This window comes from Mustela putorius, unplaced genomic scaffold (assembly GCF_011764305.1).
Source record: "Mustela putorius furo isolate JIRA1106 unplaced genomic scaffold, ASM1176430v1.1 tig00003859_pilon_pilon_pilon, whole genome shotgun sequence".
NCBI lineage: Eukaryota > Metazoa > Chordata > Mammalia > Carnivora > Mustelidae > Mustela > Mustela putorius.
The window spans coordinates 26175306-26189330 of NW_025422011.1; the positions used below are offsets into that span (position 1 = coordinate 26175306).

The 14025-nt window shown below is 47.6% G+C and overlaps 1 protein-coding gene across 17 annotated transcripts in view; it reads left to right on the forward strand.

The window, feature by feature from the left end:
• Nucleotides 1–14025, forward strand: part of PLEKHA7 (pleckstrin homology domain containing A7) — a 211468-nt gene that overhangs the window by 125731 nt on the left and 71712 nt on the right. For 16 of the 17 annotated variants that reach the window (XR_006602273.1, XM_045066175.1, XM_045066174.1 and 13 more), the window contains 2 exons: nt 11512–11623; nt 12404–12508. Coding sequence is in view for 16 of the 17 variants with exons in the window: in XM_045066175.1 (XP_044922110.1) it covers nt 11512–11623; nt 12404–12508 (217 nt within the window). In the remaining variant the exon portion in view is untranslated. Of the gene's footprint in view, nt 1–10141; nt 10714–11511; nt 11624–12403; nt 12509–14025 lie in introns of those variants that run through there. The other variant, XM_045066185.1, reaches the window with a different exon arrangement.

Here is a 14025-nt window from a genome sequence, read left to right on the forward strand (position 1 = left end):
GTGATCCCTTGGTTTACTCATTAAATACTTACAAAGTGCTCATATTGCGTCAGGGACTGTGCCAGAGAGTTTGCCATTACAACAGCGTGCAAGACAAATGTCCTGTCTGTGAAAAGTAGTAGAGTGGTAGTGAAGAGAAGGTGGTAGAGTAGGGGAGATAAATAAACAAGAGGTCACAAATGTGGTAAATGTTCTCGGTGGAAAAAACATAGGGTTCGATGGGAGTTGGTAAAAGAGGGTTCTAACCTGGCTTAGGGATTGTAAGAGGCCTCTCCATCCTGGGAAGGGACGCTGTTTCAACTGAGACCTGTCCAGTCACAGTGCCCCAACCTGGGCAGTGACCTAGAGGGGAAAGAGCGTAGAGCTATACCAAGTGAGTGAGAATGAAAAAATGAGACACACCAGATGGACTCTGGAGGTAAAACTGGACTTGGGAGGTAAAATTGACAGGACTTGGTAATTGATTGGCTGTGATGGGGAAGTGTCTGGCCCTAAATTGGAGGAAGGGGGGATTTAGATAAGTAAAGATAAGTGTGCACGTGCATGCGCCAATCATTCACAGCTGAAGGAAGTGTGAACAGCCTTGGTGGGGTCAGAGGGCAAGAGGGGGACTGACTTGTAGCTGAGGTTTGAGGTTTGCAAAGGGGAGGGAGGAGATAAGGTTGGAGAGGGAGTTTCGGCCAGTTATCTAAATTGCTTCCTTTTGAAATACACCCAGAGTTACCCCTGGTGGAGCTCTGGAGGGGGAGTTCAGCATGATTTCACCTGATAGAAACCCAGTTTTTAAAAAATGTATCAACAAGAGGTGCCTGGGGGGCTCAGTTAGTTAAGTGTCTGCCTTTGGCTTGGGTCATGATCTCAGGTTCCTGGGATCGAGTCCCACATGGGGCTCCCTGCTCAGCGGGGGTCTCCTTCTCCCTCCCACTCTCCCTCTGTGTACTTTCTCACTCTCTCTGTTTCAAATAAATAAATAAATAAATAAATAAATAAATAAAATCTTAAAAAGAAAAGTGACAACAAATAAGATTCCTGTTTTGTTCCCTTAGAGGAGCTTAATTTTGTTGTGTGGTGTGTTATGTGGTGAGGGAAAAAGATCAAGATAGCCATTCATGTGTGCTTTACACATCAGCTCTCAGATTAACATCAGGGGTGGGTGGAAAACTGGCTCTTTTCTTTTTCTTCTCTAAGGACTATCTGTTGAGGCCACATGGACTCCTCTTGCTAGAGCCTCTACCTGAGGTTCTTGACGTGAATCCTTCCGTAGCAGTGGTTTTCAGTGTGGTCTCTGAACCAGCATCACCTGGGAACACTTTGGAGCTGCAATTTTTTTTTTTTTAATGATTCTACTTATTTATTTGACAGAGATTTATTTATTTGACAGAGATCACAAGTAGGCAGAGAGAGAGGAAGGGAAGCAGGCTCCCTGCTGAGCAGAGAGCCCAATGCGGGACTCGATCCCAGGACCCTGAGATCATGACCTGAGCCAAAGGCAGTGGCTTAATCCACTGAGCCACCCAGGTGCCCTGGAGCTGCAAATTTTTGAGCCCTATCCCAGATGTACTAATCAGAGACTCGGGAGCTAGCATGTAATAGCATGTATTTGAAAGGCTTCAGGTGGTTCTAATTCAGGTAGACATTTAAAAACCACTGATTTAGACAACTTGTATTTCCATCCTTACTAAATTACCCCTAGATTCTTCCTTTCATCCTTACATCTCCTCCAGACACCCATCATTCTCTGGGCTGTGGTAATAATCTTAGATGGATTTTAGTCAAATAATTTTGGGCTCCTTCTTGTGTGTGTGTGTGTGCTGGTGGGGGGGGGGGTAGGAAACCCAACTGGTCTCATGGTGGTTTCCTTGAGAGTATTACTTTGTGGATGGATAACTCATCTACCCCACTGCTGGCAGGTGGGACTTACTTGAGCCCCTTGGTGTAAGTCAAAGATGACTTCCCACCTTACAAATTGGAAGCATGGAGAAGAGAAATAATGTGAAAGCTATGATCAGTGGGTCCAGAGGACATGAGCACTGAATATTTTAGTTTCTGTGCCAGTAATACAGAATCAGCCAGGATAGGCTAGTGTCTGCTGTGGTAAAAACAACAAATAAAATCTAAGTGACATGAAAGAATTAAGGTTTGTTTCTCACTTTAAAAAATTTATTTATTTATTTATTTGAGAGAGAGAGGGAGGGGCAGGAAGAGGGAGAGAAGCAGACTCTGCTAAGTGTGGAGCCTGATGTGGCACTCAGTCTCATTGCCCTGAGAACGTGACTTGAGCTGAAATCGAGAGTCAGATGTTAACCAACTGAGCCACCCAGGCGCCCCTATTTCTTACTTGCTCCATGTCCATCATGGGTCACCTAAGGGATTTTATTCTGTCATTTTTATTGAAGGATGCTCCATCTCTGTGCCTCCAGGATGGCCAACGTCAAGAAAAAAGGAACTTGAATTGTAAACTGCTCTTTCACTTAAACTTCATTGACTAAAGCAAGTCAGATGACCTCCCCTAACTTCACCAGGCCAGGGAGGTGCATTTCTACCATCCACCTGGGAAAGCTATCCAAAATATTTGTTGGCCAGCACTATCCTTAATGACTATACTTAATAATCCACAGTCCAGATTTATTAAAGAAGGTAGGACCTTTTGAGTCCATCACTGACAAGCTTCTCTTGCTGCATGATTAGAGAGTTTGATTTCTCATTTCGCCTTTTCTTTTACATGATCTTGCTCTTTGTCGGAACCGTCAAGGCAAGGTGGGTATCAGTCAACAGGTCCTACAGCCTTGTTCCCCAGGGGACACTTCTGTATACCCAAGCCAACAGGCTGTGGAAATCCCACTTAGAAAAGCTAATATAAGGGGCGCCTGGGTGGCTCAGTGGGTCAGGCCTCTGCCTTCAGCTCAGGTCATGATCCCGGGGTCGTGGGATCGAGCCCCGCATTGGGCTCTCTGCTCAGCAGGGAGCCTGCTTCCCCCTCTCTCTCTGCCTGCTTCTCTGCCTACTTGTGATCTCTGTCTGCCAAATAAAAATAAATAAATAAGCAAGCTAATATAAATTCAGGCTGCATTAATAAAAGTACACTATGTCGAGAAAGGAGGATAATAGTTCTGGTATATCATGGTGTTTGTGGACTACTTCATTCATGCATTCCAAGTTTATGGAGCACCAAGGACATGCCAAGCCCCACTTTGAGCTGGGTGCTAAGTTTCAAGAGGGATATTGAACAACTTAGATTGCCCTGGGAGGGGGACCATTAAGGTGAGGGGTCTAGAAACACTGTCCCTTCACGTTCAGTCTGCAGGAGAGAAGATGAAGGAGGATGTGCTGTAAGTCTCTAAGAAGGGCTGGCGGGCAGAAGTGGGATATATTTATTGAGTGGCCGCCAAGGCAGACATCAGGTCAATGAGTAAAAGGTCTAGGCTGGCAAATTTAGCTCAGTTCATAATTTTCTTGGAAAGAAATTTCCTGACATCCCTTGTTTTGGGATCTAGAATTTCATCTTTAACATTACAAGAAGTAATCTACCTCCTAGAGTAAGAGTTGGCTTTTTCCATTAATAGTAATATTGTTATTATTTTTATAGTGAACATTTAGAGCCCTTACTATTTATTACCAGGTACTTTTCTAAGTGGTTTACATTTATTTATTTTTTTAAAGATTTTATTTATTTGAGAGAGAGTGAGCATGAGCAGAGGGTGAGGGGCAGAGGGAGAGAGAGAAACAGAGTCCCCGCTGAGCAGGGAGCCTAACATGGGGCTCGATCCTGGGACCCCAGGATCATGACCTCAGCTGAAGTTAGACATTTAACCTACTGAGTCACCCGGGCACCCCAGGGATTACATTTATTAACTTAACTTCCACTGCAGGCTTATGAGGAAGATACCATTATGATCATGGATACTGAGGCACAGAGAGGTTAAGAGACTTGCCAAAAGTCACACAGCTAGTAAGTGACAGGATTTGAATCCAGATAGTCTGGCCCCTAATACTGCCTCTCATCAGACTGGTCTTTGAGAGACAATCCTCTTCCTTGGCATAGGTGTTACTGTGCCAACTAAGTAGTCTAGAGATTTTTATTGTATCTGCAGTAATGAGGTTTGATCTAATAACTTAATTCTTGTGTGAAAGATGCCAAGCCAAAGCCTCCTTATTAGTCTTGTCTCCAGAAGATGTTCTCGAGCTTTTCTATAGGGCCTCATTTCCAGTGATGGGGTCATTCCAGCTTTTCTTTTTCAGCCTCTTTTCCTGATTCTCTATGACTTGCTTGAATTGGGAGCTTGTGGTTTGGCTTTGTGGCTTAACGGACCACACATAGGGCCCTAATGAAAGAGAGAACAGTGGCCCAAGGGACTCCCAGGCTATGGTTCTGAGGGTTGGGGCCATGCACAGGAGCTTTTGCTCCTCTGAGCCGGCTGTCCAGGAAGCCGCTGACAGACGCCTCCGCAGCTCTCTGGGAAGAGCAGAGAAGAGCATGACGGAGCCGTGACGCTGGCGGCTGATTGACAGCAGGCTGTGTACACGGCTCCCCAGGCTCTGTCAAGCAGTTGATGTTGAGGTGGGGCCTAGCTGAGAGTATGTGCTCTGGCAGTTCAGAAGCCTGCTGCTCTGCTCAGGAGCCAGGTGGAAGGTACCCCGATGTCCTAGATTCCTTAACCTGGAGGGGACCCTTTCTTGGCTTGCCTCTCTTGGCTTCCTCGTGAGGCTAGCTTGTTCCTTCCACTGGAGTCTGAGCAGCCCCATTTTCTCATTGGCATGTCTGGAAAAGAACTGTAGGTCGGAATGGCCTGAAATGTCACGAGTGGTATTTGGAGGACACCACTTTAAACCATACTTTGCTGAAGGTAAGAGGTACCTTCCTGACCTTTGACTTCTTCCTTGTGTAGAGGCAGGGCCTGACTCTCCAAGGCCTATGCAGAGTATGGGCCTGGGGGTGGGCTGTCCCCTGCTGCTGGGAAACCAGGGGCTGGCTGCTGCTCCTCCTGCCGTTACAAGTTGGTAGGAATTTGCATGAGAGGTGAAGAGCACAGGATGAGGGTGGGGGTCCAGGCCAACTCTGGGTCTGTCCTGTGGCTCCTCTGCTGAGCCCAGACTGCACTGCTGATAGAACCAGCACCTTGTCTCTCCAGCCTGGCAAGCTTGGGCTAGCTTTGCCTGTTGCATTTGGTTGCCATGGCAGCAGGAAAAAACGAGGAAGAATGGAAACATCTGGCAAGCAGATGCAGAAACTTGACTGTTCAGTTTTCCTTCCTGGTCTAGGAGACGACGTTTGTGATGGTCACAGGTAGGGAAGAGGTGGCGCTAGTGTTGACCTGGCTCTGGCGTTGATGTCTCCAAGGGCACCAGCACTGGGGGTGCGGTCGCTGCCCTGCAGTAGTCACGTTTCGGGCTCTGTGTATGGGGGAAGATGCTGCAGTGGCGGCTCTGCTCTGGAAGGGAAGCTGCTGCTTGCTGTCATTTTGTTTCTTCCTGGGACTACCCCTCTGGTCCTCCTGTTTTACCTCCTTGGTCTGAGAAGCGCGCCTTCTCCCCCCACCCCCCAATCTCCATTAGAAAGGTGTTTTCTAGTGGGGGAGTGGCTGCCTGGTAAGGGGGGGTGGATGGGGCGGGTCTGAGAGGTAAGAGGTGGGCTGGCCAATGGCTCCTGTTTAGCATCTCTGTAGTAGCAAAGCAGAGGTGGGAGGAACAGTAGAGGTCAAGGTCTGGTTCTTTCCCTGCACAGACTGAGGCACTGGGCATGGACAGCACACAGCGGAAGAAACTGGTCCAAGGTCATATGGCTGAGCAGGACTTAGGCTGAGTTCAGAGCAATGCTTGGGTTTGGGGGCTCACTGGACTGTTTTCATGCCAGGTGAGGGGTATTCTTCAGGCTGGTTTCCAGCTCCTGGTTTGGGGTGGGATGAGGAACTGGAGCCTGTGTTCCAGAGAGGAGTTGAGGGGAGAGGGGAAGGAGCACAGAAAGCCACAGTTGAGTAACAAGGCCATACTTGCTGAATGAAAACCTGTGTCAGACAGCCTCCCCCGGGGTGCTGGGAGTATACAGTGAGCGTTGGCGGTCTGTCTGTGTGTGTCTCTTTCTCTGAGAAGAGGGGGTGTGGAGGTGTCTGCCTGCTTGGGACAAGAACTTTATTTTATTCCTGCTTTTCTTTGTGCATTGCTTTTCCCAAACCCCTTAGGTGGTGGGTGTGAGCACTTTAAAAAATGTGCTGGTTGTGAGCGAGTGTGCCTCTTTTCATACACCCTCCTCTTGTAGCATTAATTCAGGCTGAGCTCTCTGTGTAGAATCCTTGAGGACAGGGAATTAATTTGGGGGCCTATTTTTCTAGGAATTGATGGGATACAAGTGACATCTAATGATGGCTTCTCAATAGGGCAGTCCCAATTCCCCATAGCTTTCTAACCTCCTGGGGAAAGAATAGGAGTCCGGTCCCCCAGCCACAGGTTTATTACAGTTTAAAGGAGCCCCACCTAGATAAGGTGCTTATAGGGGTGTTTCTAGGAAATGATTTGTTTAGAAGCTAATTGTTTGGCACCTTGAGCTTTCTGGGAGAGAAGTGCCTTGGAAGTAAAAATAGAGTGTACCTGAGATTTAAATTCTGGGGTCTCCACTGGGAACAGCCACAACAGAGCTTTTCATTTAGTGTAATGTGTCATGGTTTTCAAAAGGTCATTAGAATCCACACAACCATTTTTGAGGTGAAAGTAGTTTTCATCCCGTTTTGCAGAAATAGATACCGAGGCCCAAAGAAATGATGTAAATAATGTGACTTGTGGAGGAGTGACTAAACTGTAGAGTTTTGTTGAAACCTGGTTATTCCAGGCTCCTGGTCTTTCCACCACCCTAGGATCCTCTTGGTTTGGAGAGGGCGGTTGGGACTGAGAAGAGCATCAACAGCCTGCTTCTGTCACACAGTGAGACTTGCCTTGGGATGATGATTCTATGGCAGAAGCCAGGTGCTGGAGTCCAACTTCTATTCTGGACAAGTCATTCATCTCACTTAGCCTTAGTTTTCTTATCTACAAAATGGATATGGTAAAGCTGGCTCTCCAGGGTTAAGGGAGATAATGCAGGCGGAGTGCCTAGCACATAGTAGGTGCTGGATAAGTCCAGTCCAGTACCTCTGCTTGCTTGACCTTGTGTACCGATCCTAAGGTTTGCTGGTTCTTGGCTTGGTGACCTACCTACTAAGACAGCGATAGGGTAGGGAAGGGTGTTGCCGTGATCCCACTACAGCTTACTCTTGTTCATGATGTTACCGGGAGGCATCTGGGGATCCTAGTAACCAAACTCAGCTCAATTCAGACCCAACAGAAAAAAATGACTTCTGAATTTATAACCTCCCTCTTAACCACATTGTCAGTGTTGTATGCATTTGGTCCTGGGTAAGTAGGTAGCAGAAGCAGTTCCTTTTATAGAGGAGGAAACTGAGGGACAGAGAAAATGATTTTCTGTCCAGGCTCACTTGACACATCTTTCAGGAAGTTTAGAGTAGGATGAAATCACTTTGCTACTGGGCATCTCCAGACTGAGTTTTATCTAGTTCTAACTTCTTTTGTTCATCTCAGTTGGGAGGCAGTTGAGTTAAAACTCTAGCTCACTGTTTTGAACTTCAGCCCACATCCCTCCAGCAAAATAATCAGCATTCATGTAGCCCAAGCCAAGGAAAGAGACGTCTTTGTTCAAATCGTCCCACTGTACTTTGGGAATCCAGAAACCTGGCAAACAGGCTTTTAAGTTAATAGATTTTATTTAATGACACCAAGAGTCTGCCTTCCCATAGCGTGTACAGGTGTCTTGGTCTCATCACCTGGGAGCTGTGTGACTCATGTGCTTGAGGGCATGCTGTTCACTGAACCACCTTTCACAGATACTCAGCTCAGGGGCGCAGGTTCCTCTCCCTCAGGAGAGGATGGACCTTGAGTCTGAGGAGTTGAAGACAGAGTCAGTCTCTGCCCCACTAGGCTCTTAAGTGGGGAACACACCTGTGTTCACTGAAAGGTGATTCTTTCAGTATTGTCTCACTTCGGGAGGCTATATAAATATATAACACCATTGATAGTCCTGTTGTTCAAAACACAAGGTAAACAGCCTCCAGAACTTTCCATCCAAGCCAGCTTTTCAGCCAAGTGGGAAAATTGTTTTTGAGGCTTTTTTTTTTTTTTTTTTTTTTTTTTTTAGGTTGGGGGTAAGTGGAAGGGCAGATGGAGAGAGAGAGAGATTCTTAAGCAGGCTTCGTGCTCAGTGCAGAGCCTGACATGGGGCTCAGTCTTGGGACCCTGAGGTCATGACCTGAGCTGAAATCAGGAGTCGGATGGATGCTTTACTGATTGAGCCTCCCAGGTACCCTGAGACTTTTTTTATATCCTTTTTTGGGGGGTACCCAGTGGTATTCCAAGCATGGCCACCACGTGTTTTGTTTTGCTTTGTTTTTTAAACTAGTTGTAGTTCCAGATAACTAGTTATGTCCCAAAGTCATATTTACCCTTGGGAGACATGGGAGTTCATTACTGTGATTAAGGAGATGTAGAGAGCATCCTCTGAAGGCCGATCTTGTCACTGGGCTGAGTGCGTAGCTGTGTGCACCTTGTTCTTTCAAAGAGCCAGGTCAGATACTATGCGGTAGGGGTTGAAACTGTTGCTCAAGCTGGGAGCTGTCCCTACCCATGGGGAGCCCTGATGAAGACATTCACTGTTTGTAGAGACAACACAGTCTCTTCTCTGGGGCAGATATAGTTTGGGCTTTAGTCATATCGCCTGATAAGCCAGCTTTCTCTGGGTGTGGCTGAGCAGAGGTCTCTGTAAATGAAGATGGAATTGTCCTCATGTTTTTCTTTCTTCTTCTCTTGTACTCTGCCACCCTCCAGCCACCCCCCTCCCTGCCCCCACCACAAACCACCGTGTTCCACTGTCCCTCAGTGATGTTCACTGTTGGGACCACAACCAGTCCTTCTCCATCTGAAATCTTTTCATAATTGGCTCCTTAGGTGGTGGTCATACCTTCCTTCCTCACCCATCCAAGGTGTAAGACAGTATGGTTGTCTAGAGGAGCTCCCTGAACAGTCAGCATCCCTGAATGGGGTGGGGATATGGGGCTAGAAAGCAGGAGGTGATTAAAGTCAGAGCTCAAGATTGTAAGGTATAGAAAGGGTGCAAGTGGCCATCATCCTGGACCTTCCAGGCCCTTCCAGTCCAGTCACACATCTATCCAAATAGCCTTTCTTTGTCCCACAGAGGAGAAATAGTATAGTCAGTTGATGGAATGTGATGTGGTTATTTAAAATGATGTGGTTATTGCGGCGCTTGGCTAGCTCAGTTGGTAGAGCATGTGACTTTTGATTTCAGGGTTGTTAGTTTAAGCCCCGTTTTGGGCATAGAGCTTACGTAAAAAGAAATAAAAGTAAAGAAATAAGATGATGTTGATGTGTTGAAAATAATAGAGAAAATGTTTAATTTATAATAAGTTTAAAGAATCAAAATGCAAAATCATAAACATAGTATCATAACAATTATATAAAAACAAAAAAGCACTCTTTTCCCCCACCCCCAAAACCAGACATATAAAGAAGAATGGAAGGATATGTACCAAGTGTTAAAAATGATTTTCCTTTGGGTAGCAAGACTATGATAATTTTTTTTCCTTTTAGCTTTTTAAAAAATATTTTCCAAATATTCTATAATAATCCTCTGTGTCTTAAACGGGAGCAATTTCAACTTGATAAATCCCAAACAAACCTCTATTATTGTTAGACTTTGTGTCCTTAATTTTGGCATAGAGCTACAGCCGCCATACCTGAGAACTCATCCTTGTCTCAACCTCTGGAAATCTGAACGTCAGGCAAGACTAGGTTTCAGGCGGACGTTTTGGGCATAGTTGTGCCTGGAGGCAGGGGCTGGACAAGGCAGCCTCTCAGGGCCTTTCTCACCCCGCTCTTGGTGATTATCTTTCTGCTGCATGCAGCCTCTGCCAACAGTGAGCGGGCTGAGTGCTGTGACATTCTCTGAGTGGGGAGCAGTAACAAAAGTCTGGCTGGGATGGAGGTCGGGGGTGGGGAATCTGGAGTGAGTGCCTGAGCTGATAAGGAGCCAGTGATCTTTCTGCCTGGTGGGACTTGCACTTCCAGCTGCCAAGCATCCGGTAGAGCTCAGCCTCTCGGAAAGCTGGTCCCACTGCAGTGGTCCTGCTGTTGGTGCAGCTCAGAGAGCACGGTGGTCACGGCTACTTCTGTGAAGAAGTCATGGTGCCGGGTGTCGGGGCTCTGTCTTGGGGCATAAGAAGGATCCCTTATCTTTTGTGCAGAAGTGGTTTTGAAGGAAACCGCCTATTTCCAAGGTGGAAACTAGGATTTTTCCTCGTGGCACCTCTGTAAAAGTGAGCCTGGCGAATGGACACCCAGAGTGCTGCTTCCTTGTTGGGTCTTGTCTGGATGCTCCCTCTTTTCAGGCTCCTGGCCCAGGCCTCCAAATCCGATTTCCGCCTCTCCTCAGGCAGAGAGCCTCAGTATATTGCCGCTGCCTGGATCGTGTTGCCCATCAGGGAACCCAGCCACAGAACGAGGAGACTCACACTTGGAGGAAAGCTTACTGATCCTGGAGTTAGTAGAGTCTGGAATCAGGCATCAAGCTGTTCAGGCATAGGCACTGAATTTGTTGGAGGCACTCATTGCGATCCGGGCTTGGAAAGACTGCCGAATGCTGGGGCTGTGTGGAGGCAGGTGAGAAGGGTTCTCTGCAATGTCTCTTGAGTGTCCTACTGAGATGTTCCCAGAGTTCTGGCTCTCTCAGGGCAGGCAGATCTTCTTGACGGGAAGCATGGTGTCTCTGGGTGCTGTTGGGGATGCGCAGAGGGACTCTCCACTAGGGTCCCAGGCATGTTTCATTGCTTCCTGCTCCCAGGCATGGCACAAGGGGTTAATATCTCTAATGGTTCTATTTTGGGGCAAAGGAGTGTTCCTAGAATAGGGTTCTTTGTTGAGTAATCTATTTTGGGAGGCAAGCCCCACTGGCATTTATGTAAGCAATTCTCTGTGTGTATCTGGGGGTGTGGATGTGTGCGCAAGTGATTTCTTATTACTAATTATAAGCAGTTTCTTTTGGGAGCCAGAAAAATGGAGGGGTATATGTGAGTGAGTGTGTGTGTGTGTGTGTGTGTGTGTGTAACGAGTATGGGTTTCTCTCATGTGAAGAGTGGCACAGCTGTGTGTGCACATCTGATTGGGCAGTTGCCACAGATACCCCATTAAGAGATTAAATGTAGGGACCTTAGGACAGCAGGCAGGATTGATGGCCTTGGCCCCTTTGTGGGGTGTCAGCCATGAAGGTGTGTCCAGCTATGTGTGATCTTCTTGAGTCCCTGAAGCAGACGGACTTTGTGGTCCTCTGGTATAGTCTGGAATCTGGTATTCTCCAAAAGATCAGTCATGGCACATGAACCAGTTCTAGTTTGGAGCAAATCTCAGGTTCTACTTCCACTGCGCCTGGCACTTACTGGACTCTCCCATGTCTTCCCACAGGCCACATCCACATATGTCAAAGCAAGAGAGAAACCAAAGGCCGTCCAGCATGGTCAGTGAGACGTCCACAGCTGGAACCACGTCCACCGTGGAGGCCAAGCCTGGTCCCAAGGTGAGCTCCTGGCCACTCACTCCTTCCTTCCACCCTTTAATATTGTGCAGGTGCCCATCGACTGCCACCATTGTTTTGTGAGGGAGGCATGTAAGAGGTATCTTCCCCAGAGGTCAGATCAGGAAGGGAGACCAGCTGGGGTTATGTCACTTGTCCAAGAAAACAGGTGATTTCTGGCAGAACTGGGACTGACATCTGAGTCCTTGGATGCCTTCTTCATTTTCCTGACTTGTCTTGGGAGGGCCACACCTTTGTTCACAGGTGTGTTATGAGACTGCCTGGTGGGATTTGTGGCCGGTGGGCCTGAGGAAAGGTGAGATGTGGGACCATTGACTGAGGAGCAGGGAAAAGAACCAGCATCGCAGAGAAGGGGTGAGCGCTGAGGACTGAACCCAGGTAGGATGGTGAATAGCTGGAAATTGGCAAAATCTATGATGGAAAAGTAGCTTTGCTCCAGAAAGACTAGGACATATGAAGGTCAACAGCTGCTGGTGAAAGTTTATTGAAAAATCCCTTTAAGTTTTGTTGTTGTTGTTTTGTTTTTGTTTTTCTCTCTCCGTGACCTGGACGGGAAGTCTGCTAGGCCTTGGATTCACCTTTTAATTAAAATGCTGTGGCCTTGTGCCCACCTATTCTGGTCTCCTTGCTATTCTTTTCATCAAAGGGCACTGCTACTCAGAGTAAGGCAGAGGAGCCTACAGCTCTCCTATCGTGTAGGTGCTTTTTGTGACTCCCAAAGTCCCCTAAGTGCTGCTAGAATTCGAGTCTGCTTCTTCCTAGATCATGAAGTCCAGCAATAAAGTCCACAGCTTTGGGAAGAGGGACCAGGCCATTCGGAGGAACCCCAATGTTCCGGTGGTGGTGAGGGGATGGCTGCACAAGCAGGTGAGGAGACTGGGAAGGGAGGGTGGGGGAGGGGGGTGGCTCTAGCTGATCTCCGTCCTTACCCTGGCCCCTGGGAGCTGAGAACAGACTCTTAATAAGCTCTCTGTTCCTGGCTTTGTCTGAGGGAGATGTGTTGTCCATTTTTATGAGTGCTCAGTGGCAATAGCTTCCCTCCCAAACCTACTTGACCCCTTGGGTTCCCAGTACTATTGGCTGCCCTGGGACCCAGGCACTCACTGGGTGGGTCAGTGTGAATTCATCCTTACCACAAGTCCCTGGCCAGCACTTGGCCTCTTGATGTTAAAGAGCCTTTGCTATCATTTGGCTGAAAAATCCTCTTTTCCTCTCCCCTGGTCTAGCACACATGTCTAGCTCCCCTAGCACCTTGGATTCCGAATCAGCCAAACTCAGCTCATTGCCTCCTCACCCCTTACCTCTCTTTTTAGTGATGATATCACCGTTCTCCTAGGTACCCTGGTTAGAAACAGCTCTTTCTTTTCCTACATCCCTCCACTCATGAAGCCCTGTCAGCTCCCCTGAGGCTATCATGCATCTCTAATACTCGCTACCAATTGTTCTGTCTCGTGTCCTCTGGCCACAAATAGACTGTGAGTTCCCAGGGCCAGAGAGCATGTCCCTTTTTTCTCCTTCCTTCTCTCCTTGCCATCCATCCATTCCTCCTTCTGCCTATTCGTTTACCAAGTGCCTGCCAGGTTCTTTTGTTTGTTTTTTTTTTTAAGATCCCTTCAAAGATTTATTTGTTTTCGGGAGAGGGAGAGAGAGCGCATGCAGCGGGGAGGGGCAGGGGAAGAGACAGGAAAATCTTATGTAGGCTCTGCACTGAATGCAAAGCCCAACATGGGCCTTGATCCCACAATCCTGAAATCATGACCTGAGCTGGAAACAAAAATTGGACACTTAACTGACTGTGCCACCCAGGCGCCCCTGCCTGCCATGTTCTAACTGCTTCCACAGCATGGATAAAGAGCTGAATAACATGTGGTTCCTGCCATTGAGGAACTCAGTTTCCTGGGGAAACAGACACATCTCTCACATGTCCTCTCGTTGCCCTCATCGTCTCTCACATATCATACCATCCAAAAAACACAAACTCCAAGAGCTATGATGTTAATTTTTACCAAATGCTTTGAGGGAAGATAGAAGAGGGCATTATATTGTGCACTACATGGAAGAGGTTCCTGGAAGTCCCCTCGAAATCTCTTTCCCATCAGACTCCCCAAGGCAGCTTCCATAGCTAACCTTCTCTGTCAGACACAGTGCTGGCATCTCTCTCAGTGACTCTGCTTCCCTCACAGCTGTGTCTCTTTCCTTGCCTCTCTGCCCAACTCTTTGCCTGAATAACCTTCTGACTTTTCCACTTGCATCCCCGTCCCCATTAAACAAAAGTATGCTCCTTTGATATGTGGAGGGAGAAGGAAGGGGCTGTAAGTAATTCTCCCCAGCCCCACTGCCCAGCCCAGTAACTGTAAGAGGCCTGTGTGGAGTGCTGTGGACAC